Source organism: Orcinus orca, chromosome 12 (assembly GCF_937001465.1).
Source record: "Orcinus orca chromosome 12, mOrcOrc1.1, whole genome shotgun sequence".
Classification (NCBI taxonomy): domain Eukaryota; kingdom Metazoa; phylum Chordata; class Mammalia; order Artiodactyla; family Delphinidae; genus Orcinus; species Orcinus orca.
The window spans coordinates 49,699,381-49,726,513 of record NC_064570.1 but is presented as its reverse complement, the minus strand read 5'-3'; the positions used below and the strand labels follow the sequence as shown (position 1 = coordinate 49,726,513).

General features: G+C 46.3%; 2 protein-coding genes across 6 annotated transcripts in view; one reads left to right on the top strand and one right to left on the bottom strand.

The window, feature by feature from the left end:
- Positions 1-27,133, top strand: part of ARMC2 (armadillo repeat containing 2) — a 106,881-nt gene that overhangs the window by 76,123 nt on the left and 3,625 nt on the right. For both annotated transcript variants that reach the window (XM_033418692.2, XM_033418694.2), the window contains 5 exons: positions 8,881-9,196; positions 20,834-20,956; positions 21,269-21,382; positions 23,349-23,481; positions 23,834-23,994. In XM_033418692.2, the coding sequence (XP_033274583.1) occupies positions 8,881-9,196; positions 20,834-20,956; positions 21,269-21,382; positions 23,349-23,481; positions 23,834-23,994 (847 nt within the window). The remainder of the gene's footprint in view (positions 1-8,880; positions 9,197-20,833; positions 20,957-21,268; positions 21,383-23,348; positions 23,482-23,833; positions 23,995-27,133) is intronic.
- SESN1 (sestrin 1) overlaps positions 22,103-27,133 on the bottom strand; it is a 129,557-nt gene continuing 124,526 nt past the window's right edge. For all 4 annotated transcript variants that reach the window (XM_033418697.2, XM_033418699.2, XM_033418702.2 and 1 more), the window contains one exon: positions 22,103-22,954. In XM_033418697.2, coding sequence (XP_033274588.1) covers positions 22,805-22,954 — 150 coding nt within the window. In that variant the 3' untranslated portion in view covers positions 22,103-22,804. The remainder of the gene's footprint in view (positions 22,955-27,133) is intronic.

The window sequence follows — 27,133 nt, the reverse complement described above, 5'->3', positions numbered from 1 at the left end:
ATTATTCATATTCATCTCTTTTCAAGGGTAAAGTCTGACTTCAGCATGTGAGAACGGGTCTTTTTGGAAAGTCCTTAATCTGTCTCTGTTGAGTCAGTTGATAATGAAGGGTAGGAGGATCATTTTCACTTTTATTTTCTACACATCTGTGTTGTGGGAATTACTTACAAGGAACATGGATTCATATTATGTTTAAACATGATATTATAAGAACAGTTAGTAGGTATTAAGGTGGTGAGATTTCTAATTCTTTCTTGATTTGAATCAGTGTCTCCTAAACTTGCGGAGCTTTAAAAATATAGGTTCTCACAGGGAACTCTACTCAGTGCCCTCTGGTGACCTAAATGGGAAGGAAATCCAAGGAAGAGGGGATATATGTATACGTGTGGCTGATTCACTTTGCTGTACAGCAGAAACTAACACAATATTGTAAAGCAACTATACTCTAATACAAAAAATAAAATACAGGTTCTCAGGCCCCACCTGGGAGATCTTGATTCAGATCTGGGACAGGGCTCAAGAACCTATTTTTAAGAGGCTCCACAGGTGATTCAAATGAAGAGCAGGTTGAGAACCTGTGGTATACATTATTAAGATGGCTCCTGAAAACAATTTTTTCCCCCGTATCGACAGCAGAGGGTTTTCTGCAAAACCTCAAGAGATTTTAAAGTGATTAAAAAAAAGCAGCCACACAGGGTCAGTCTTTCTCTACAGGCATGTGGCTGAAACTGAATCTCCCTCACAAAGTAGGAACCAAATTAGCAAGACATGCCAGGTGTTGGTGTAGGTTTCGCCAGTGAGTGGTGATAACCACATGCCTTGTGCCGTTTGCAACAATAGCTGAGGAGCACTTTCTTAGCCAGAGAAAATGAGATGGGTCATTAGACCCTTACAGGAATTTTCTCTGCCAGATTTGTGTCCAAACAAGTCATCCTGAGACCAAACCCAATTTGATAACTAGGCCATCGCACCGATGGGGCTTGAGGCACTGGTCAGAGTTGGCTACGGGGAGAGGTGAGCACGGGCCCCCAGGACCCTTGAATTGGCTGCAGAAGGGAGGGCTCGTTATCCTCCGTTAGCTAGACAAGCACGAGCTGCTGTTGATTCATTTGTCAGTGAAACAACCACCACCTTTATGTCTGCTTTGCGACATTTCAGTAGATAGCCATACCTTAACCGTGTAAGTTTGCAACAGATAAAGTTGAGGGCGATTTGTTCATTTTAAATAACGCAGGGTTTGGTTTATAACAGCCCCCGCCACACACAGCCCGTCAGTGACGGGGGCATGTCAGAATATGATGGCTGTGGTACGAGCCAAGGGTTTCTAGTTATCAACAGTCTCAGAGAAAAGGAATCCACTCCTCCCAGCTCTAACGAAGGACTTCCCCAAGGAGAACAAGGGAAACTGCTTTGGCTCATGTCTGTCTCTGAGGTTGATTTGTCCAAGATCCGTGGTCCAACTAGTAACTCCCAGTTCCTACACACATAGAACCTGAGACCGAAAAATGCAGCCCTTCAGTCAGCTGGGTGCAGTGTGTAAGCTAGACTCTAACATTAGGTAAAGCATCTATTTAGAATGCTGACTGAAATTCAATTAAATGGCAAATCTCATTTAGAAACAAGCACATATTGTATGCTTTATGGTATAAACTGCGTTTGGTACAACCAAATGTGCAAACAGATGGGCCTAGTGTCGAAGGCATGGGCAGGGGCTGGCCATAGCAGCCTTGCGAAGCAGACCCGCCTCAGGAGGTGCCTCTGACGTCAGCATTGCCGCATTTAGCAGCTCAGCAAAATACGTTTGGGTTTGCTTTTTTGGAAAAACGTGAAAGGATTTTCCCCCATTTCTTCTGTAAATATCTACTGGGCAGGAGATCTGGTAAAATGTCTCAAATAAGACTTATAAGACTGGCACTATTTTGCAAAGGTCACAGTCCAAAAGGAATAACCTTTACCTACATTCCCATCACTTGTGTCCATTGAACAACTGTCTGTCTAACCCTCTCCACTTTTAGATATGGTCAACTTCTTGTGTTTCTTTTTTTAAACAGAACCTCCAAATGCAGGGCAATCATCAGCGCCTCAGAGAGCACTGTCTGGGAATCCCCCGACATGTCCTTGCTTGTGCTGCTTTTAAAGTCATGCCTCTCTCATCCCGTTTAGACCTCTTCCTGGGCAAGCAGCTGTCTCCAGCCATGATGAACAGTGTCTGATTTGGAGCGCTCAGGCAGCGTGATGTCGAAAACGAGACCTGGAATGTCTGGAGAGTATAGGCTGAAAGCAAAAACATCTGCCCTTTTTGGAGCTGTTCACCTCCAATGCAGCCACAGCCAAGGAGCAGGCCAGAGATAGCACGACCTCTCTCTGCCTCCCCTCCATCCTCTCTGGGGCCGGAGAGGATTGGTGAGGGAGGCGCCTCCACCCCTTCCCCTGGCGCCTTTATATGGTGACTTGGCTCCCCGCTTGCCCTCCGCCTCCTGCCTGGCAGGAGCGCGCCCGTGGCTCTCTTCCCAGCCCCTCTGCAGGCACATTCCCAGTGGGTGCCGCGAGCGTTTGGCTGAGCTGGCTCCTTCTTTCGGCCTTGGCCTTGGTCTGTACCCCTGACCGGGCGGGCAGCACAATAAGCCCTTAGCTTGTTCATTCTTTCCAGCTCCTGCTGCTTTGCCCTTGTGGAACTGGCTCTTCCCCCTACTCAGCACGGAACCCAAAAGCCTGATTTATGTCTGCTGACTTAGAAAAGAACTGAGCCCAGTGAAATTCTAGCATCGTCCTGGTGCTTTTGAGTGATAGCCGCATTCAGAAGCATACAGTGGGCGCTCAGTAAACGATTGTTGACGGAATGGATAGATGGATGGAAGCATCAGGAATGATCTCTTCTGGTTTTCAAATGATTTTCTACTTAGATTCTGGTTTTACGTCTCAAACATCTCAGATTCTTTCGCTTTGTATGGCTCAGCACTTCAGCAAACCATTGACCCACTTTCAGTAGCCTAAGATTAATTAGCATTTCTGCAGCGCTGCAGTCTGTCTTCCCGATTGGTAACATTTATCTGTTCTTCAAGCCCCCTATAAGCTCAATTAATGTTGGGGTTTTGTTTGAGGGTGAGAAGTTGGATAGATGTTGCAAATTGCAAATCCTGACTGAGCTGTCAGATCCAGACTGCACGAGAACTTTTTAACCCAGATTTAAACAGGGCATCTTGGTTAGTTTAATTTTCTGGTTAAGAGAGGGTTCTGATTTTAAGTCTGTTTACAGCTCTTTCAATTTCAACCCATTCTTGAAAACCTTTCTCAAATGTTTTCCTTGACTTAGAAGAAGTAGTCCTCTCCCAAGTAAGTAATGGAGTCTGCTGAACATCGTTGATTCTTTCTGTGACAGCTCAATAGGGTTCCTTCCCCATGGTCAACATGATGCACATGGGCTGTTTTAAGGGTTATTTTAAGGTACTACGGTAGGAAGTGTGTGGGAGTGGGGGAGGAGTGCGATCCCATTGGTGGGCCGTGGGTGGGGAATAACGTGAAGCAATGTAGAAGTGGTCACATGGGACCAGATGGCGTGTTAGATGCTGGCTTTGGCATTTAATAGGCAGTGGATGTTTTTGAGCAAGGGGATGACGTAAGAGCTGCGCTTCAAGAAGTGGAGTTAACCTTGGTTGCAGAGGGAGGAGCCCGTCGAGGGTCTCTGACAAGAGTCTACAGACGGGGGAGCCAGGGTTGATTTTAAGACGACAGGTTGGAGGGAACTTGGTGACTGGCTGCTGAGGGAAGTGAGATAGGGAGGAATGGAAGATGCCTCTGGGGCTGAGCCTGGGGAAGGTGAGCAGGTGCGCTTAGGTGGTTTTGGAATCCATCTGTGAGTACAGAAGTGATTGTCCAAGTCCTGCCTCTTCTCTTCACCAGTGTGGGACTTTGGGGCCAGGGAGCCTCTTGAAGCCTCAGTTTCTACATCTCTGAGTAGGGGGGAATCTCCTCCATTGACTTTAGGCCAGTCGTTCTCACATGGAAAGTAACAGTCAACACGGTGGCTGCTGCTGGAACTTGACAGAGACCATTCTTTTCAGCAGTGTCCTGCTCCTTGTTTTGTTCCAGTTAATTTTATTTACAGGCATGGGGAGCCCATTCAGACTGAGTAACATGCTTGCTCATGAGGGCATAGCTTATGCTAAACCAAGGAGAACATCCCATAGACTATACCTGGGATGCACAGTTGAGTCAGGCTTTGTCCGGTAGGTGTACCTGTCTGAGCTCTGGTTGGCCGGAGCTGTTGCTGGGCTGATTCCATTTTAAGCAAAATTAGAGTCGATATGAACTGGTTATACTAAACTGCCTTCTTAAAAAAGAAAAATAAGATTCTGTCTCCTGATTCATCTTCATTTTGCTGTTTCAAAACTACATAGTTGTGGTATGAATATGCAACTTTGTGTTCAGTTTAATAAGGCTATAAAAAGTGCAGTGTTGATTTATAGGTGGTTCTCAGATGTTGTCTAAGAATAAAGGAGAGCCTCTGTACCTCAAAGGAGAATGGCCCCTCGATGAAATCGTTTTCTGCACATTGTTTCTCTACAGATTGATGATTTTGGCCTTTGCCTGATTTTTCAAATCTTTACAGGATTTTAACTAAGTGATGTTTGGTAGACTTGAGATAGATTGGGCTGTGGAACAAGAAACCACCTCTCTGTACACCATCCAGGGGCAGTGCTCTGCATGGCGCAGAGGCCACCCGCAGGGAGCTGAGGGGGCCCTGCTAAGCCCTCTTGGTCAGCCTCCTTGTTCCAGATTCCAGATGAGTCCAGACAAGCACTGGCATGGGAGTAAGGAAACACCACTGCCGCCAGCCTCCTGTGAGACTGCTGCTCTTGTGGCCTATTCCCTCGATTCACAGAGAATATATTTGAGAGAGGGGATGGGGGGAGAAAAAAAAAAAAGAGGCCTTAGCCAACCCTGAGAAAGAGGACAGAAACAGCAAGCACAGCAGTCGCTGCAAGTTTGGTGCTGCAATCTGCCAGCCCATTTGTTGATTCTGCATGCCATCCTTCAGTTGGCACCACTGCTGCCAGGAACCACCCCCTCCTTTTTCCATCTGAAGGAAGGGAGAGAGGTGCTGCGGCAGGGTTAACTCTTCCTGCCCTGAAGCCTAAAGTTTCTTCTTCCCACATCAGGCTCAATAATCTGTGCCATGTTAGGACCCACAGAGATATTTGAATTCAAGAATTTTAGAAGTGGAAGGGGCCCGAGGCGATTTTTCAAACAAGAAAAGCAGCATCAGTCTTCCCAGATTTGACCACATGTGACAGGGGGTAGAGGTCATTTGAATTATGAAGAATGAGGACCTCTAAGGAAACCTGCTTTTTTTTTTTTTTTTTTTACCTGCAGCCAGGGATCTGGTCAGCAAATCAGCAGGGACAGGTGGAGGTGGTACAGGGTCAGAGAAGCCTTCTGAGTTAGACCAACCAGAAAAACAAACATCAGAGGTGGAGGTAAAGCAGCAGAGCTAGAAAGGAGAAAAAAAAGAGTCTAGCATCCTTCAGAAGACGGCAGTGACATTTTAGGAGGTAACTTGATTAGTCCTGGCAATGATTTAACCAACAGAATGCAGTTATTTATCGTATTCTTTGTGAAGTCATTTAAGAGCACCGATCATGTCTTTCCTGACTTGCTTAATGTGCTTTTGTGGAAATAAGAGCACAATCCAGGGAATACCGGGAAGTCCAAAAATATTGGCCATAACTGCTGTCTAGGGCGTGAGGGAGGTGGCTATCCAGATTGTGGAGATTGGGAACGTTTTGTTCAAATTAGAGAACTGCAAATTGTCACTTTTAGTGCATTGGTTAATTTGTGTACCTAGGTGCTTGGAGCAGTGCCTGGTGCCTCATAAACACAGTGTATTAGTTGCTGCTACTACTATCAGTAGTAATAGTAAGTATTACAGTTTTCAGAGGTAGGACTAGTGTAGAGTGTGATTAATCAGAAATCTTGTATCAGTTTGTGTGAAAAGCTCATATTCCTCAATTTAGAAATTCAGTGGAATTTTCCTTCAGGGAGACTAGCTCTCAGAAATAGCCTCTGTCCTGGTTGGAAAATGGTCTGCTTTGCCGCTGGGTGTTGCCAGGGTGGAGGAGTGCACTCCTTCCAGAGCCCAGGGAGGAGCCTGCACCATCGGGAATTACATGAAGTAACCATTGGTTGCATGCGAAGGGAGACTGGAGTATTGTAACGAAACTTCGTGTGCTTGGTTTAGATTTAAGGCCTACAGGCTTCAGCTTCTTTAGGGAACTGTCTGGTGATCGGACACAAACAAGGTGACCCCAGGCCCCGGAAAGGGACGGCTCTAGGTCCTCTGTCTCAAGACATGCTCCTTTTGCCCCGTGCCACATCTCTGCTTTCATTCATTTTTCAAGGTTGAACTTATCATGGTTAACGCTACTAACATTTTATTGATAGTAAAGGGTTCTTAACAGTGCCTGAGGGGAGTTCCCTCGTGGTCTAGTGGTTGGGATTCGGCGCTCTCTCGTAGCCCGGGTTCAATCCCTGGTCAGAGAACTGAGATCCCACAAGCCACGTGGTGTAACCAAAAAAAAAAAAAAAAAAAACCCCAAAACAGTGCCTGAATCATCACTCACCACAACCTGTGCTTTACCTGTTTTTTTTTTCCAAATGAATTTATTTTTATTTATTTTTGGCTGTGTTGGGTCTTCGTTGCTGTGCGCGGGGCTTTCTCTAGTTCCAGTGAGCGGGGGCTACTCTTTGTTGCGGTGCGCGGGCTTTTCATTGCACGGGCTCTAGAGCGCAGGCTCAGTAGTTGTGGCGCACAGGCTTAGTTGCTCCGCGGCATGTGGGATCTTCCCAGACCAGGGATCAAATCCATGTCCCCTGCATTGGCAGGTGGATTCTTAACCACTGAGCCACCAGGGAAGTCCCTGTGCTTTATCTGTTTTGTCTTAATTTTGCAACACAATATTCCCCCCATTTTACAGATGAGTTAATCGAGTCACAAAGAAGCTAAGTGAAGTGTGACGCAGGCTGCCTGGCTCTCTTGCTGGGAGTCGTAATCCCTTAGGGTGTCTAGCTTCTTCCTTATTAGCCTTTCAGTCTTTGCTGTGTCCCCTCATGCACTAGCCTTGTCTTCTCAAGTCGATTCTAACTCTTCAGAGCACCTTGCCTTATCCTTGTTTGTGTGTGTGTATTTCCCCCAGACCCCAGCATTCAAGATATACCCAAGGACTAGCATTCCAGTTGGGGTGGGGGCAGGAGTGGGTCCCCTGACTGGACCACCTGCTGTGATTGGTTGCACACTGCCCAGCTGAGGTTCCCCGCCCCCCCCACACACCCCCGGCGTGAATGCTCTCCTGGGCCAGCGCATCCTGTTAGACTCCATCCTTTCTTAATGTTGGCAAATGATTCCCAGCTTCACAAGCAGCAGCTTGGCTGCTTCTTCACCAGGGCCAGGGAAGACTTTTTCAGGAACAAGCAGGAATAAGTTGGTATTGGCAGAGCAGACCCAGGCAAACCCCAGTGTCTTGTCCTTTGTCCTGGATCACCCACTCTCTCTAGGCCACACACAGTGCTCAGTGCTGCTCCCATCCCCCAGGTCCCACCTGGAGAAAAACCAACCCAGCCCTTTGCCCTTTGTCCCAGTTCCTTAAGGCTATTGCTGACTACAGATCTGATAAATTAACCTTTATCAGAATCCCTCCTGGTGACATATTTACATTTAAAAGGAGATAATTCCTTTACTGCTCTGAAAGCAGGGTAGGTCGAAGGAGGTTCGTAAATAACAGGCCACGTGAGAGGCATGGGTGTAGGAAGGACTCCAGGTCTGGGTAATCCTGGGTTCAAATCCTGACTCCACCCCTCACTGGGTGTGACCAAGGCAGCTTCTCCAAGCCAGTTTCTTGTCTGTAAATAGCACAGCGCCTGCACAGTGAGCATTAGCACCCTGGCCAGTTGTAGCCCCTCAGTAAGTGTTCCTTTAACCACTGAACTGGTATGTCTGCCTGCTATTGTCAAATTAAGAACATAATTGTTTCTGTTTCTTGTTCATTGTAAAGTGTTCTCAGCTTGGGATTTTTTAGAAACGTTTATTTATTGTGAAATATGGCTCATATACAGAAAGGTGCACAAAACACATTTGTACCATTTAGCAAACAGTTATAAAAGTGTCACCCATGTAACCACTACCCTGGTCAAGAAAAACAAATACTGCTTTAAAGTGGTGAACACTTTGTAACAGTGGTTCTCACCTGGGGGCCATTTTGCCCTCAGGGGACGTTGAAACATTTTTGGTTGTGGTATCTGGGGAAGTGCTTCTGGTATCTAGTAGGAAAGGAATGCCACTAAACATAAACAGCCCCCCATAGCAAAGAATTATTCAGCCCCCAAAGTCAGCAGTGCCCAGGCTGAGAAAGCCTGCTGTAACACAAGCTGATTAGCCACTATGGGACAAACACAGGGTTTAGAAACACAGTGCTTCAGCAAGAGGTGAACTTTTAGGAAAAGATTTGGATACTCAAGAAACCTGTTTGGGTCAAGACTTAGATTTATATGACACATTGTTAGTAATGTCATCCCGCTCAACTAATTGCTCTCCAGGGAAAAAAAAAAAAAAAAGGCCAGGCAGCATTTCAGATGAAGGATCTGAAGTTAATAGACCTTGCTAACAGCATCAATCAGTTTGTATTCTTTCATTGTTGCCAAATGCTTTTAATCTCCTCTGTCACTTTGCACCAATCTTGGGAATCAAATACTGTACAAGTCAGAAGAAGCCAGATGTGTTCCATTTTACTATTAATTAAATTGTGAATTAATTAAATACTGTCTTCTTCCCAACAACTTGTCCCAACCCCTTCGGTCTTGTGACTCTTTGTCTTTAATTTATTGCAGGATTTAGTCGTTCGTATTGTTTTTATTCTTGGCAACCTGACAGCGAAAAATAACCAGGCTCGTGAGCAGTTTTCCAAAGAGAAAGGGAGCATCCCAACTCTGCTGTCTTTATTCCATACATTCTACAAACTGGATCTGCATTCCCAGAAGCCCCTGGGGGAAGGAGAAGAGAGGCCCAAGGCGCCGAGGCCGGCCCAGGCAGAGGACGTACTCATCAAGCTGACCCGCGTGCTCGCCAACCTGGCCATCCACCCTAGCGTGGGCCCAGCCATCGCCGCCCACCCGCGCATCGTGGGCCTGCTCCTCGCCATGCTGGGTAAGAAATGAGGCCCCCTGGCGGCAAGGGCGTTGCCGGGAGATGGACCAGAGCTCGGGTGCCATGGGGGCTTTAGGAGTACAGTCGGCTAGCTTTAACAGGCCTTCTCAGCTGTGAAGGAAAATGCATTCCTTTTCTGTTCAGAACTGCCTCAAACGTCGTCCAGATTTTTTAAAAAAAGATAAAAAAAAAAAATAGTAATACAAATTATTACTAAAACTCACTGAACTGTACAATTTAAAAGTGAATTTACAGTATGTGAATTATATCACAATTTCTTTTGAAAGCATACCAATCAAATTGTAAAAAATTGGCCAAAGTAACCACAGAGTTTAAAATCCCAAATTTTTCCTGGGGTAGCCCACACGATTAAAGTTTATTTATCTTTTTATTTTTTCAGCTTTTTACATTATCAGTAATTAGAGCTCCTGGTCATTCAGGTCCCATTCCCCTGCCCACCCCACATGAGTCAGTTGGAGCTGCCGTAACAAAATGCTGCAGACTGGGTGGCTTAAGCAACACAAGTTTATTTCTCACAGCTCTGGAGGCTGGAAATCCAAGATCAAAGTGCCGCTGATTCTGTTCTGGGGAGAGCCCTCTTCCTGGCTTGCAGGTGGCTACATTCTCACTAAGTCTTCCTGTGGCTTTTCTTCAATGTGTGCATGTGCACATGGGAAAGAGAATGATCTTTCTCTTCTTATAAGACCACCCTATCAGATACGGACACCACCCTTCTGACCTCATTTAACTTTACCTCCTAAAATCCTTGTCTCCAAAAACAATCCCATTAGGGGTTAGGGCTTCAACGTATGAATCTGGGGGAAGGGACACAATTCAGTCAATAGTATTCTACCCCAGGTCCCCCAAATTCATGTCCTTCTCACATGCAAAATACATTCATTCCATCCCAACAGCCCCCCAAATTTTAACTCATTCCAGCATCAACTCTAAAGTCTAAGGTCCAAAATCTCATTTAAATATCATCGAAATCAGATAGATATGATACATCCTGAGGAACAATTCCTCTCCTGCTTGAAGCTGTGAAACCAGACACGTTATATGCAAGATACAATGGTGGGGCAGGCACAGGATAGACATTCCCATTCCAGAAGAGAGAAATAGGAAAAAAAAGAAAGTGTGATGGGTTGCAAGCAAGTCCCAAACCTAGTAAGGCGAATTCCATCAGATCTTTTTTTTTTTTAAACAAATTTATTTATTTTATTTATTTATTTTTGGCTGCGTGCGGGCTTTCTCTAGTTGTGGCGAGCAGGGGCTACTCTTCGTTGCAGTGCGGGGGCTACTCTTTGTTGCGGTGCGTGGGCTTCTCATTGCGGTGGCTTCTCTTGTTGTGAAGCTGGGCTCTAGGAGCGTGGACTTGAGTACTTGTGGCATGCGAGCTCAGTAGTCATGGCTCACAGGCTCCGTAGTTGCGGTGCATGGGCTTAGCTGCTCCACGGCATGTGGGATCTTCCTGGACCAGGGCTCGAACCTGTGTCCCCTGCATTGGCAGGCGAATTCTTAACCACTGCACCACCAGGGAAGCCCCCATCAGACCTTAAGGCTTGAGAATAATCCTCTTTGGTTAGATGCTTTGCCATGCAGACCCACTGGGGCAGTGGCCCTTCCTCCACAGCTCTGTCAGTTAGGCCACCAGGGCTCTGCAGAGCAGTCTTGCCCTCAAAGATTTGGGGTGAAGGCCAGTGTGGCCTGTTGAAACTGAGGCAGTGGCCCTGGTGATCTCTGAATCACCACTGGGGACATTCTCTTCTCTACTAGAAGAATAGTGCATATTCACAGCCAAATAGCTGTACACTCTGTCCTGTCAAATCCAAGGAGTCTGACAGCCTTCCTTCGTTTGGTCCTGTCTCAGCTTCAGTTCAAATTGGCAGTGTTTCTGCTCACATAATCCCGTAAACTCTTTACTGAGTGATAGGCCAACCACACCCTTGGTATTCTCTCCAGCACATGCTTTCTTCTTCCTTGCAATATGGACAGGCTGAGAATTTTCCAAATCTTCAAGTTCTAGTTCCTTTTGCTTAACAACTTCTTCAGTTCATCCCTCTCTTCTTATATGTTACTGTAAGCAGTCAGGAAGAGCCAAGCCTCTCCTTAAACACTTTCCTTGGAATTCTCAGCTAAATACCCAGTATCGTTGCTCGCAAACTAGACCTTCCATGAAACAGTAGAACACAAACAATTCAGACAAATTCTTTGCCACTTTATAACAAGGATCACCTTTCCTGCAGTTTCCAAGGACCTGTTCCTCCTTTCCATCTGAGACTTTGTCAGAGTGGCCTTTAATGTCCATCTTCCTAACAGCATTGTATTCATGATTATTTCTGTGTTCTCTAAGAAGATGGAAGCTTTCTCTCCAGCTCTCTCTTGTCTTTGAGCTTTTGCCGGAATCACCCTGTTGACAAAAAATTAATCAGTAGTGGGCTTCCCTGGTGGTGCAATGGTTAAGAATCCGCCTGCCAATGCAGGAGACACAGGTTCGAGCCCTGGTCTGGGAAGATCCCACATGCCGCGGAGCAGCTAAGCCCATGCGCCACAACTACTGAGCCTGCGCTATAGAGCCCGCGAGCCACAACTGCAGAGCCTGTATGCCACAACTACTGAGCCCGTGTGTCACAACTACTGAAGCCTGTGAGCCTAGAGCCCTTGTTCCACAACAAGAGAAGCCACCACAATGAGAAGCCCACTCACTGTAACAAAGAGTAGCCCCCGCTCGCCACAACTAGAGAAAGCCCGCGTGCAGCAATGAAGACTCAACGCAGCCAAAAATAATAAATAAATAAATAAATAAATTTATATTAAAAAAAAATCAGTGGATCAAAGAAAGAATTGGAAAATTTTATTCGAGCCAAATTTGAGGATTATAACCCAGGAAGAGCATCTCAGAAAGCTTTGAGAACTGTTCCACTGGTTAGAAATCAAGGCACAGTGACATAAGTTTTTTTGAGGCAGAAGGCTGTACGTCAAATGATGTGTTATTGACAGTTTACATAATCCAGATCTAAGCATCATCCTGGTGGGTCATCTGACCCCTTACAAGATCAAGAAGGAATGTTATCTTTTAAGGAGGGAGTCATCTTGATGCTAGGAGAATGTTGCTCTTTATGGTTGAACAGGTATTCCTACCGATGGGAGAGGTTTGGTCGATGCATAAGGCAGATACACAAAGCACAGTGTGGGGAGAGAGGAGGCCAAAGAGCAGAGAAGAAGTTCTATGTTTAAATTTTTCTTGTCTTGCCATAAAATACGAATTTTATTTCCCAACCTTTAACATCCGTATTTCTTGTATACATCTCAGAACTCCTCCAGCCTCTACCCATTACCCAGTTCCAAAGCCACCTCCATACTTTTAGGTATTTGTTACAGTAGCACCTCACTGCTAGGCACCCAAACCTGTCTCAGTCTGTTTAGGGCGCCACAACAAAATAGCATAGGCTGGGTGGCTCAAACAACAGACACTTTCTCACACATCTGGAGGCTGAAAGTCTGAGATCAGGGTGCCAGCGTGGTTGGTTCTGGTGAGACCTCTCTTCCTGGCTTATAGACGGCTGCCTTCTCTCTCTCTTCCTCTTCTTCTAATGCCACCAATCCTATTGGATAAGGACTCCACGCCTCTAACCCTAATTACCTCCTAACAGCCCTACCTCCAAATACAGGCGCATTAGAGGTGAGGGCTTCAACAAACAAATTTGGGAGGGGCACAGTTCAGTCCATAGCACCCCCCCTTCCACTTTTTAGGCTTTGTCATTTCCCATGGGCACCTCTGCCTACTAGTGTGCAAGGAAATTGACTGCCATCTAGAGTGATCTACTTTGCCACTACTTACCAGACTCTGAAAGATTGTGTTGTTGTGGAAGAAGCATTCATGCCTGATGAAAATGATGTGTTGGGGTAATCTTTGAACTTTGCCCCTTTGCCACTCATTTATTGAGTCTTCAGTGCATAATCAGTCCTATGCTGTATGTTAAAAGAGGTTTGTCTTAGTTTGCTCAGGATGCCATAACAAAATACCACAGACTGGGTAGCTTAAACAATAGAAATCTATTTCTCACAGTCTGTAGGCTGGAATTCCAAGGTCAAGGTGCCAGCAGGGTTGGTGTCTGGTGAGAATCCTCTTTCTGGCTTGTCTATGGCCACCTTCTTGCTGTGTCCTCACATGGTGGAGAGAGAGCTCTGGTGTCTCCTCCTTTTCTTCTAAGGGCACCAGCCCTGTGGGATGAGGGCCCCACCTTTACGACCTCATTTACCACCTCACAGGCCCTATCTCCAAATATAGTCACATTGCGGGTAGGGCTTCAACATACGAATTTGGAGGGGAACACAAACACTCAGGCCAGCACAACGTTTAAAAAAGTATAGGTTGGTATCTGCTTTCAGGGAACTCAGGGTACGTGGTGGGGGAATATCAGGTGTATAGACAAGAAGCTTATGAAAAGTGCCAGCAGCATGGGGTATACAGAACATGGAAGCTGAGAGGACAGAGCCACAGAGCCCAGCTTTTGGCGTGTGGGAGTGTAAGTGACCGTGCCTTCCGTTGTTGTGGAGCTGTGTGATTTATTTTTATTTTATTTACTTATTTAATTTTTAAAATAAACTTATTTATTTATTTATTTTTGGCTCTGTTGGGTCCTCGTTGCTGTGCGCAGGCCCTCTCCAGTTGTGGCGAGCGGGGGCTACCCCTTGCCGCGGTGCGTGGGCCTCTCATCGTCGTGGCCTCTCCCGCTGTGGAACACGGGCTCCAGGCGTGCAGGCCCCAGCAGCTGTGGCACGTGGGCCCCAGAGCTCAGGCTCAGCAGTTGTGGCGCACGGGCCTAGCTGCTCTGCGGCATGTGGGGCCCTCCCGGGCCAGGGCTCGAACCCGTGTCCCCAGCATTGGCAGGCAGACTCCCAACCGCTGCGCCACCAAGGAAGCCCTATTTTATTTATTTTTTAACTGGGGTATAATTGACCGAAAACATTATGTTAGTTCCAGGTATACAACGTAGTGATTTGATATTTCTGTACATTACAAAATGATCACTATCATAGCCGCGCAGTTTAAGAAGCATGTTCACATCTGTTACCTCACAGCAGCTGTGCGACAGTAGGTTGTTGTTATTTTAGCCATTTCACAGAGGAGGAAACAGACTTAGTGAGATAAAGTGACTTTTAGAGGTCACAAAGTTAGTAAGTGACAGGGTTACTCTGCATGTTGCTGATCCTTTTTTGCTGTTTTTTTTTTTTTAAATGTTTATTTATTTATTTGGCTCTGCGGGGTCTTAGTTGAGGCACGCAGGATCTTTGTTGCTGCACTTGGGATCTTAGTTCCCTGACTAGGGATCGAGCCCAGGCCCCCTGCATTGGGAGCTCCGAGTCTTAGCTACTGGACCACCAGGGAAGTCCCTACATGTTGCTGGTCTTAAGGAAGGATTATTAAATTCTGACTGAGGTCTTTCCTTGTGACTTAATCACTTCCACATGATAACTCAAAAACCTACACATTTAGTGTGGGACTGTCTTCCAAGCTGCTGACGGCACGTTAAACCGTCTGTGCAAACCTGCATCGAGCTGTTCCAGAAATTCAGTTTCTCTAACAACCTCAAAACTTCCAGCACTTGGACCATACTATCTCCCTGTCTTCTGATGATCCTTCTGCATCTGGAGGATCAATTCTTCTCCACCCAGAAGTCAGGGATCCAGCTGCCTCAGAGTCAGCTATGGGGCTCATTAAAATACCCTTTCTAGTTTCTGGTCTTACCCAGAAAAAGGCTTTAACTGAGGGATGGTTTTAGGGTCTTGAAATATGCATTTCAACTACTCCCCTGCTCCCAGTTGATTCTTCTGCCCCTTAAATGTTGAAACCCACTGCTCAGAGAATCACCTTTAGCCTCTCTGGCTAGTGAGGCGCTGGCAGGTGTCTGAAACCCACCCGGTGAATTCTCATCTGCTGGCAGGCCAAATCGCTTCACCTGACTAGCTACCTGGGGAGAGCCTGAGGACCTGCCCTTAGACCCCTGGACACATCACTGTGGATAGTCAAGAAATAAAGCTCTGCATGATTCATCTTCCTGCAATTATTAATATTCACATGTGAAGTGAGAAAATTCCTGGTCTTATATGTATCTTCTGAGCTTAGAAATTACATTTCTTCCTATGAACTAAAGGTACAATGGATAATTTGTGTTTGACTTCTAGGAAACTGATGCTTTGGAGGCAGAAGAAAGGCTGAGAAGCAGATTTGGCCAGAGCTGAAAGGGTTAACCAGGGGGGCCTGGCTAGAGTCCTTAGGAGGCTAGGGCCTGTCCCCTCCGTTCCTCCATCACCAAGTCCTCTGGGAGGGTAGGTGCTCTGTCTTGGTCACTGGGGGATTCCCATGTGAGGTCTCTCCAGTGCACCCTCTTGAGGTTACTGTCACTCGGGAATAGCCTACTTTCTTTCTTTTGCTCTAAAGCGATCAGTGAAACTCAAATCTGGTACTTCGCAAACTTCTTTGTGCGTAGAATCATGCAGGGAGCTTATGAAAGACACAGATTCTTCACCCTACCCTCAGAAGCTGTGACTGATCAAGTGAGGTGTGGAACCCAGGAGTCTGCATTTTTTAAAGCTCCCCGGCTGGTCCTGATGTGGGTGGTGGAAGGTCTCACTTGAGAATGCTTCAGTCTCTGCATGTTAGAGCTCAGTGCCGTCTGAGGTTAAGCCCAAGTGAAGAAACCCTTCTCTCTAGCCTGCCATGCTGGGCAGTTGTTTGGGCAGGCAGTGGGATCCCTTGTCTGTTTTATCTCCTGAATGATTTGACCTCCCACGAAAAGCTGTGGTGGGGTGAAGTGACCTTGACAGAGGATCATACGCCTGCACCCTCCCCTTGGCAGCTCAGCTGCAGGGACGAATGTCCTGAGCCCTACGAGGCCCCCCGAAACTGGTCTCTGCTGCTTCCTACCTGGAGTCTCTGCATCAGTGCAGAAGGGCGATCAGATCCTGGGAGAGGGAGCTGGTCTTCAGAGCGCCTGCCTCCCTTAGCCAGCCTGGTAGTGGCTTTGGAAAGCAGGCCAGGGCCGGCTTGACTCTGACCTGCTCACTTGCCTGAGGGCAAGGCAGCTGTTGCCCTGATAGTCCCCAGTGCTCACTTAGTCCTCACTCCTCCCAGCCTGACACCTTTGCTGCACTGCACCCTCCCCCCAGGCACGTGGGAAAGGCATCCCTTGGGACCTTGTCCTCCACCTCTCCCCAGCCCTACTCCCCTCACAGAGGAGTTGCTTGTACCCCAGGACTCCCCTCCAGAGGCCAGTCTCATTGCAGAGGGTGTTTTAAAATAAAAAATATTTCTAGTAAGGACCAGCCTTCTCAGCAAGCGCCCAGATGCAGCGATTTGCTGCCTGAGTGGAATCTCCAAATTCCAGATTCTCTTATATTCATGAGTCCGCTACAGAGGGCTGGGTGGGTGCCTCATGCTCTTTGGAGGCAAATTATTGCCCCAACTGGCTCTAATAGGCACTCAGCAAGATGCTGTGGAAAGAGCAGGATGGATGAGTCAGGCAGACCTGGATTCACATGTTTGCTCTATGAAATCAGGCAAGGCATTTTTCTCTAAGCCTCAATGTTCTCATCTGGGAGGAGAAAATGGGATATTAGGAGGCTGCTGTGGACTAAACTGTGTCCCTCAAATTCATGTGTGGAAGCGCTAACCCCCAGTGTGATGGTATTTGGAGATGGAGCATTTGGGAGATAATTAGGTTTAGATGAGGGCACAGAGAGAGAGCAGCCGTCTGCAAGCCAGGAAGAGCCCTCACCAGAACCCAGCCATACTGGCTTCCTGATCTTGGACTTTTCACCTCCAGAGCTGTTAAATAATTTCCTGTTGTTTGAGCCACTCAGTTTACGGCATTCTGTTATGGCAGCCTGAGCTGACTGAGGCAGGTGCACCTTTAGAGTATTAATTATTGTGGGTTTAAATGTAAGTGCATTTAAAGCGTTATTAATAAATAACTTCTGTGGGGTTAAATGCATGGAAAATGCTTGGTGCTGTTCATGATAGATGCCTAGTAGCTGTGAATGTCTCTCCTCTTGCCCCAGATGCCAGACGTTATCCCTGCTCCCAAACGTGAGGTCCTACAGGGGGGTGGTGACACATAAGAGCTACATTCCTTTTTCCGGGCAGACTAATAAATTCTCCTACCAAGGCAAGAGAAAAAAACAGATCCCTAGACACTGCCCAAGATCTTTTGTCATCAGTCCAGGGATGGAGGGAACCAGGGATGAGAATTCCTCTTTGCTAAGTTTTAGACATTCACTCAAGCCATTCCCCATGAGCCATCATTCTGGACAGCCCTCCTGTTCATGAACAGATGTTTATTTAGCACCCACAGTGTGCCACGCACTTTTATAAGCCCTTCACAAGTATTAACGCATTTAAACTTTGTAACAAATCTGTAATGTAGGTGCAGTTATTATCCCACTTTGCCGACAAGGAAACTGAGGCCCAAGGAGTTTAAATGACTTGAACAAGGTCACACAGCCAGCAGGTAGAAGATCAGGATTCCAGCTCCAGAGTCCCAGCGAAGCAAGCGAGGATACTTTTGGGGGTCCTATGTCCCTACTTTTACCTTGCCTCCCTCAAAAACACCTGGGATCTTTTTACAGATCTCCTAGAAACCTGAGGCCACTAGGATATTTCCTTGCTGTAGAATCCATACTGAAGTCCAAGATAATTCTGTTCTTTATTCCCTTCCCATGTGTTTAAACTAACAAACCAGGCAATTAGGGCCTCATTTATTCTTTCTTTCTCCAGGTATTCATTGAGTGTCTGCCAGGTACTGGACCCATGCTGGCTGCTGTGGGTGGAGGAACCACTGGCTGAAGGGCCAGTACGTGTTTTCTGTAGCGTAACAAATGCCTGAATTTCCCTTTGAATAGAGTAAACTGTAGAAAGGTCATTCTCTTTAATGAAAAGAAGGCCGAAAGGAGGGAGAATTAAATCAGAGAATGTAAGAGGTCCCAGAGTCCTCCTGCTCAGCTCACAGCCTCCCTCTTATCCCGGAGGAACTTTGGTTTCATACAAGAGATAAAAGGCACTTCCTTACTCATAAAAAAGAATGAAATTTTGCCATTCGCAGCAACACGGAGGACCTAGAGGGTATTATACTAAGTGAAGTAAGTCAGACAGAGAAAGACATACTGTAATGATTTCACCTATATGTGGAATCCAAAAAAAGAAAACAAACAAATGAAGACAACAAAACAGAAATAGACTCATAGAGATAGAGAACTAGTTGTTACCAGTAGGCAGAGGCAAGGGGGAGGGGCAAGATGGGGTAGGGGATTGAGGTACAAGCTACTGTGTATAAAATAGATAAGCAACGAGGATATATCGTACAGCGCAGGGAATATAGCCAATATTTTATAATAACTTTAAATGGAGTATAATTTGTAAAAATATTGAATCATTGTGTTCTATACCTGAGGTAACATTGTTTATCAACTATACTTGAATTTTTTAAAAAAAGAGGTACAAGGTACTTCTTAACCAGTAAAACCCAGTGGGCAAATCAGGGCCCAAGACATGCGTGGGCACTGAGGTTATTCCCTCCCAGGCTGGGGAAGGGCTTCCCAGTCAGGCGGTGACCGATGCCTGGGTGGAGAGGGGGGTGAATGTACGCCAGGCACGGGGCAGGGTGGGGGGTGAAGTGGAGGGGGCGTGTGCAGGGTCAGAGGTGAGAGGCAGAGGCTGCTATAGCTAGTTTAGTATAACCAGACTCCTGGCATTTTCCTCTGACTCCCAGACCCGTATGTCCACCTGCCTTACCTAATCTCATCAACTGGGGGTACTTGAGAAGCACCTCAAGATGTCTAACTCATGACCTTTCCTCCACCTGGCCTTTCTTCCCATTAATTCAGAGTATGGGATTGCCGTCCATCCAATTATGTAATCCAGAAACCCAGAGCTCATCCTGAGTGATTCCTCTCCCTCATCCCCCAATCTAGTCTTCACCACACACTGTCCGTTTTCCTCCCTAAATAGTTTTCCAGCCTGGCTTACCCTGTTCCATCTCCGCCGTCACCCCAGCCTCAGCTTTATTTGCCATCTGGAACACCACAGGAGGTTCCGGACTGGCATCCCTGCATCTGCCCTTCTCTGCACTGTGGTCTCAGTCACCAGGAGATGAGTCTGGAGGCTGAGTGGAAGGCAGGGACAAAATAACTAAGGGTCTTATGTGCTAAGCTAAAGGCTCATTCATTCATTCATTCTTGCATTCAGCAACCACTTATTTATTTTTTTTTACAACAATGAAGTTTATTATTATTATTATTTTGCTTCAAAAATTTATCATCTAGGCTTTATTCTGATCCACCCCAAGACACTGAAATGCTACAGTTTTCTGTTTTGTTAGTTGATATTTCCGGGGGGAATTCCAGAGGGAATGATTTCTTTTCTTTTTTTAAATTTTTATTGGAGTATAGTTAATTTACAATATTGTGTTTATATATATGCACACATCCACTCTTTTTTAGATTCCTTTCCCATGTAGGTCATTACAGAGTATTGAGTAGAGTTCCCTGTGCTGTACAGTAGGTTCTTATTAGTTATCTATTGAGCACCGCTCTGTGCAGACACTGTTCTAGATGCTGGGAATGCAGTGATGAATAAAAGAAGTCCCTAGTCTTGTGGAGCTTACACCTTAGAGCTGGAAGACAGACATTAAACACATAACAAGTCAGGTGGTCACATGTGTTACAGAGAAGAGGGGGAGAGGAAAGTGAGTAACAGTGCTATTTTATATAGGGTGGCTGAGGAAAGTATGTCCAATAAGGTGACAGCTAAGCAACAGCCCAAAGGACATGAGGAGTGAGCCTGGATAACTGGAGGAAGGAATATGCCAGACAGGGGGACTATCAGTGCAGAGATTCTTGGGCAGGATCAGGCTGACATGCTCAAAAAGAGCAAGAAGACTGGTGAGGTTGGCATGGGGATGGGGGGAGCTGGGGGCTGGAGCAGCAAATGAGGCCAGGGAGGTAAGGACTGGGGCAGCTGGGTCAGGCCTGTGGGCTGGATGAGATGAGTGGTGTTATCTGAGTGAATTTTAAAGGACCACCATGTTGAGGACAGGCTCAGAGAGGCAAAGGCAGAAGAAGAGAAGCCAGTAAGGAGGTGAAAGATGGACTAGGTGGTAGCAGAGGAGTTGAGAGGCGATCAGACTGCGTGTTTCGAAGGCAGCGTTGATAGGAGTTGTAGATGGATTATGACCTGAGGGGCATTCTTTTGGGAGGGCGGGGCAGGTCTTGGGAACAGACGTCCAGGGTGGGGGGCCCGGGGGACCTCTGGGTCAGGGCAAACAAGCTCTGCTCAGTGGTGTTGGCACCTTTGTACACAGGAACTAGATCAGCCCGACGTTTCCAGACCCTTGGCTGGAGGGACTGAGCTTAGAGTGTTCCAAACCCTGGCCCAGAGTGGTCCCCTGCCTTTGGCGCATTTCCCTGCAGGAGGAGTCATGGGAAATAAAGCAGCAAACAGCGAGGGCAAACACTGCCCTCACACAGCCCTTGCCTGGGACAACGGCTTGTCCCTGCCACTGCTGGGGTTGCAGTGAGGATGTTGTGGTTTCTGCCCTGCAGTGAGTCTTTGACACCCTTGTCCTCACTTTATTTCAGAATCTAAGTCCATTGATGATTGTGAGGAGCTGGTGATCAACACTACGGCAGCGATCAACAACTTGTCTTACTACCAAGTGAAGAATTCCATAATTCAAGACAAAAAGCTATATATTGCTGAATGTAAGGTTCAGAGTTGGGTTTGGGTAGATGCATGTTCATTTAAGGTTTTGACTTTACTAACTAAACACAGAACTGGAGGCATTTATATTTTCTGATTTCTGGTGCTACTATCTAAGAGCCTGATTTAATTCTAAGAAAGTTGAATATGGGGACACATTAGTTTCTTAGTTCTGGCTAAAGTCCCCTATAGTTGGAATTTTATTATCATTTTTAATTTGAAAATTATCAGTATTTAGCATGATATTGGTTTCTAGTAGTCTTTAAATTGAAACTTAAGTTCACTAATTTTATTTCTCTGGTCACAAAACCCAGTGCTCTTAAAGCTCCTTGTGAGTCACAACATGGATGGAATCCTGGAGGCTGTGCGCGTTTTTGGAAATCTCTCCCAGGACCATGACATCTGTGATTTCATTGTGCAGAAAAATGGTGAGTTAATGACACTCACATTCATAAACAGGCATGTCTTGCCAATAAACAGCTGAGCGGTTTTGCAGCTTGGGTCATGACAACGTGATACTTGTTTCTGCTTTGGGACAAGTGATGCCTCACATTCTGTTCCGTCCATCCGTAAGGCTCTCAGCTCAGGATGCCAAGACGGACCTAGGCTGTGTTCTTAGCGTTTCCCTCTCCTTCACAAGTGGTCTTCTGAGTTTTGAGATGGCGCATGTGTGCCTGTGTGTGTGTGCGTGTGCGTGTGTTTAAGAGAAACAAGTAATCTGTACACATCATTTCTGTCCATGGGAATGGACTCAAAAGACATTCTCCATCATGTACTGGAATGTCTATTATAGTACTGCTTGTAATAGTGAAAACTGGAAATAACCTAAATGTCCATCAACAGGTAAGAGGATAAATACATTACAGTATATTCATGCAACCAAGCTTCTACAGAAATGAAAATAAATGAGCTAGAAGTTCATGTATCACCCTGCGTCAACCTCAAACGTGTAATATAGGAGCAAAAAGGCTAGTAATCGGAGGACATATATGAAATAATGCCATTAAGATAGTTTTAAAACCTGCAAAACAGCCTTGGATATTATTTATGTAATACTCACATGGTAATGGAATAGGGTATAAATGTAGTTGGAAATGATAAACTCCACATTTAAGACAAAGTTACATTTGAATGGTTGCCCCCAAATATAAAATTGAATCTGTAATGTTTTATTTCTTAAACTGGGTAGCAGGTACACAAGAGTGTATACTAAACATACTGTTTGTATGTCTTAAATATTTCATGTAAAAACGGTAAAAAATACCTAATTATTTATGTTCGTGATAGAAACTTTGGATAATACAGATTAAAAAAAACACTACCCCAGAGATAACTGTTAACATTTTAGTGTATATTCTTTTTTTTTTTTTTTTTTTTTGCGGTACGCGGGCCTCTCACTGTTGTGGCCTCTCCCGTTGCGGAGCACAGGCTCCGGACGCCCAGGCTCAGCGGCCATGGCTCACGGGCCCAGCCGCTCTGCGGCATGTGGGATCTTCCCGGACCGGGGCATGAACCCGCGTCCCCTGCATCGGCAGGCGGACTCTCAACCACTGCGCCACCAGGGAAGCCCTAGTGTATATTCTTTAGACTCTTAAAAACACACTTACATGTAATGCAGCCTTTGCCAAGCTCACTGTGTGACACATCAGTAGGCCAAGGTCAGCACAGGGTGGCCACCTCTCAGGTGAGCAGTAGAACAGAGCACACACCTTATTCATTCTCCCCCAACCCTTTGCCGAGCCCCTGCTGGGGGATGAGAAGACAGGACAACAGTTCCATTTCTAGGAGTAAGGGAAGGCTGGGAGCCTGTCCTGATACGAGACATCCCCTACCCTGGAAGTCCGGCCTCACTACAGGCTTGTTTCCTGCGGTCTGCGTGAGTCTCCTCTTACAAACTGTGGCTCTGGAAGACTTCCAGGAAGATCTCCACTGGAGCCTGTGCTCCCCTCTCCCAGGGCTGTGTATTTAAACAAAGTTGCTGCTGGAGGTTCATAAGGGCCCTGGAGAACAACCAGAAGTTAGAGATGAAATGAATGGCACCTGTGTAGAGATGAAATGAATGGCACCTGTGTGATTGGAAGGCCCGTGGTTCCCTCCTCTCCATGGGCGGGGGCTCTACCACTGCCTGGGAGGGGGAGCTGATGCCTGCGGAAGATACAGCAATATCAGGGGACAGGGGGCCTGGGGGGCGGGGAGCAGGTTCTGAAGTGGTGGATGTTGGGGAAGGTGCTTCTGAGCAGTGGGTGAAGTCCACTTAGGAAGAGTGGACCGAGTCCCCGAGCAGGGTTTCCAGTTTTGCAAGCTGCTCCCCATTTCCCCTTTGCCATTTGAGAAATGAAACACAGCTGGGGCCCCTGAGCTTTACTGGCCTGCATTCGTTCTCTGCCCTCCCAGTTCACAAGTTCATGATTGCTCTGCTGGATGCTAAGCGTCAGGATATTTGCTTTTCTGCCTGTGGTGTTCTTCTAAACCTCACCGTGGATACAGACAAGCGTGTCATCCTAAAAGAAGGAGGTGGCATTAAAAAGTAAGTTCAAGGCATGGAGTCCTGACTCTGTCAGGATTCAGAGGACATAGTATTCCGGGGAGCTTGGGTCCCTCTCCTCACTTCTCCCAGGCAGAGGTATTTCAACATTTGGAAGTGCCAAGCTAGGGCTAAAGAGGGGATTTAGGTTCCATTGGATGTTTAAAATAATTCAGAAGTAGGTTATTGCTACTTTAGAGCTGCTTAAATTTGTAGATATGAAATTAATTTTAATAACACTGAATTATATATAATGCATATGAAATATCACAGAAAGTTAAGCATCAAGTTAAAAATATAAAAATTAAAGAGATCCTGTCCTAATAACTTCTCAATTTGACTTTTATTAACTCAGGTTAGTGGATTGTTTAAGGGATTTTGGTCCCACTGATTGGCAGCTGGCCTGCTTGGTGTGCAAAACTTTATGGAACTTCAGTGAAAATATCACCAGTGCTTCGTCATGCTTTGGAGATGAGGCCGCCAACACACTCGTAGTCCTGCTCTCATCGTTTTTAGGTAAGACCCTGACTGTGAGCTTTATCAAAATGAGAAAAAATTGTTTTCTGTGACCTGTATGGGTAAAGATTGGTAGGCATTTGGGTGGCTTTGTTTCTATAAATAACAAGAGCATGTTAAAGATGATTATAATTTGGAGCTCTCTGGAAGAGGCTGAATGTTATTTACAGTGGGATGCAAGGACTTTTAACTCATTGCCTGATGTCATGATTTCTTCTGTGGCTTTTCCCCCTTGTTTGCATTTTCTGTAAACTGCATAAATAGAAGATCTAGGCATAAATGTATTGCTGTTGTTTAAAAAGTATATAGACATTGTCGTAATTGAGAAATACAGCTGAAAGCTACTCTGAATTAAGTCACGCTTTTCATGAACCCGTACGTGTTCATTAGCATCTATGTTAATTATGTGAGGGAGGGTCTGTGAAACTATGTGACATTACAGTGGGGCCCTACATTGAACGGTGGGAAATCACTGATGCAAACCAAAGGAAAGATGAGAGTGTCTTACCTTGAAAAATTTCTATTTTTAGGATAATTTTTTCATCCTGGGTTAGGTCTAACAGCAGTGGTTTGGGTCAGTAAATGAATTTGAGTGTTTAAATAATCTCTTTTCCAAAACGGAGGTGTCCCTACCATTGCCTAGGCACTGTGCTGGATCAGCAAGGCCGTGTGGAAAGACTCGGTTTGACTCAGAGGCTGTGGATTCAAATCTAGCCTCTCTCGGGGCGGGGGGGGGTGACTCGACAGGAGAATCTCTCAGAACCCGTCTTTTCGTCTGTAAAATGGGGACGTGATATCCCTGCCCTGTTGCAGAGAGTCGTGAAAATCAAACAAGCATCCTAAGAACACTCCAGGAAGACCAGAAGGCTGTAGTCAGACAATTCTGAGTTAAGGCCTCGCTTTATCAAGCTTTTAACCTTGGGCTTAACCTCTCTGAGCTTATATTTCTCATGTCTAAGATGGGGATGATTGATGTCCACTTTGCAGACCTGTAAGGCTAATAAATGAGCAGACCTGTACAAAGAACCTGATACCAGAGCCTGACAGACAGCAAGGCCTCAAATCACGGTTGTGAAAGTGCTTCATAAACGCTGTGTCGTAACGACATGTTATTAAACAGGAGCTCGGAACCTGAAGCTATTTGAAAGAATCGGGTGTGCTAGGTTGATGTGAAATTTGCTTTTTTCCAGGTAAATAAAATTTTGCATAAGAGTAGGAAAAATGAGCGTGACTTTAAATCATTGAGGCTCACAGTCTGCTCCGTGGACGTGAAGCTTTCTCAGGTTGCCAGGAGCAGAAGCCTGCTCAACTTGCCTTAATTCAGTTCTCAACTGTGGCAGAACATTGGAATCAGCTGTGGAATTAAAAAACAAAAACAACAACAACAAAACACTTGTCCTGGCCCCATCCCCCGGAATTGATTCAGGAGCTCTGGGTGGGAGGCTGATTATCTGCACCATTAAAAAGTTCCACAGGTGAGTCTGCTCTTCAGGCAGCACTGAGAACCTCTGCCCTGGTTAATGAAGGAGTTGAAGGTGAGGATGTCTGGGGAAGAAGGAAGCTGGGAAACAAGCGCATTGCCCAGAGCCTGCTGGACAGGCACTCAGGACCAGGAAGGTTGTTCCAGGTGGAACCAGAGACCCCCCAGTGGCCCCCTCAGTAGCGGGCGTCATCTGCTCCACCCTGCTGAGACCCAGCCGTGCTCTGTCAGCTCTTGTAGGAAAAGCCCTTCCTCCCCCTCGTTCCCTCTAGGCTCCTGCATGGCCGTGGCTTCAGCTGCCTTGAGTCTTCTTCTTGCCGCGCTCCGTGAGTGGGACTCTGTCTCCTCTGTTGTTGGCATGACTTTCTGTGTCCCACTGGGGAGATGTGACTGGTTCCGTGAGTCACTCTCCTGCGGTGTCGGGCTTTCGTGCCTCAGGCAGCAGCTGCCTCGACCACAGGCTGTCTGTGGTTTGCTTTGGCACCTGAGTCTGGGGCAGTCAATGATATATAACAAAATGGTGGGGCCGTGTGGCACCTTGAAGGGATGTGGGCACGGCTGGCTGCGCGGCAAGGGGCAGCACACCGGGCGGACACTCGACTGTAACGGGCCTGTTCCTACCTCTTCCCTCCCCCAACCTTCCCTACAGCCGGGTTGGGCTTCGCGTGCTTCCCTAACCTTGTACCTTTGCTCGTGCCGTATCCCTTACCTACCTGGCCCAATGCTGCCGGCCCTTGCAGGCCCTTCCCATGAGCTTTTCAAGCCCACGGTCATAAGAAATCTATACTACTTATATAGCAATTAATCATGAGCTGTGTAACTTGTTCTGTATTATTGTTTTGTAACTTTTATCTCTTTTTCCCCACTCCGGTGGAGACACTTTGGGGGAAGGATATTGCCTTGTGCAAAGCAGGTTCTTGATGCTTGTGGATTAACTGACAAGAGTGGTATCTTTAATAGTGCTGTATACTTTTAAAAGCACGTTCATTCTATCCTTGTAAGATCTCTCTAAGGTCATCAGCTAGGTGACAGATGAGGTAGGTAGGTCTAGGAGGGTTAGGTGACTTGTGTAAGATCATACTGTAGCAAGGCCAGGGCTCTTCATCTGAAAGTAAACATCTAGCCCCTGTGTTTTTCTGCTGTTCCATTACATAGTATACCCTTACCCTACCCTGCCGTGGAAGGGGACAGAGGCATGGGGAACAAAAATCAACATAGTGCATCAGGGAGCCAGGTCGTCACACTGTGGAGGACCGGCTGCTTGCTGGCTCTCCTCTCCACGGTGTGGGCATCAGACCCTTACTTCTGACAGGGTTGTAGCTGCGTCTGGCCAGTTGGGTGGCACCAGGTGAAATTGATATATGAGTGAGAGTATACTTAAATTTCAACTCTTCTACAAAAAGAGCTGAAAAACAGGCCATTTTGAAAACAGGATGAGCTGTTAGATCACAAAAGTCCCACACTGAAGTGTGAGCACTGTTTTTAGAAATAATGGTAGGGTAATTGATAAAGCAATGTAATAAGTTAACCAACTTTTTCTTGATGGGGAACTGGAAAAAGAAAGTAATGGTCCTCAATGTGGTTGGGATGTTGACAGTCTTTTAGAAAAGTGGCTTAAAAAGAATGTTGTCTGAAACTTCCTGATGTACTGCGGCCGCT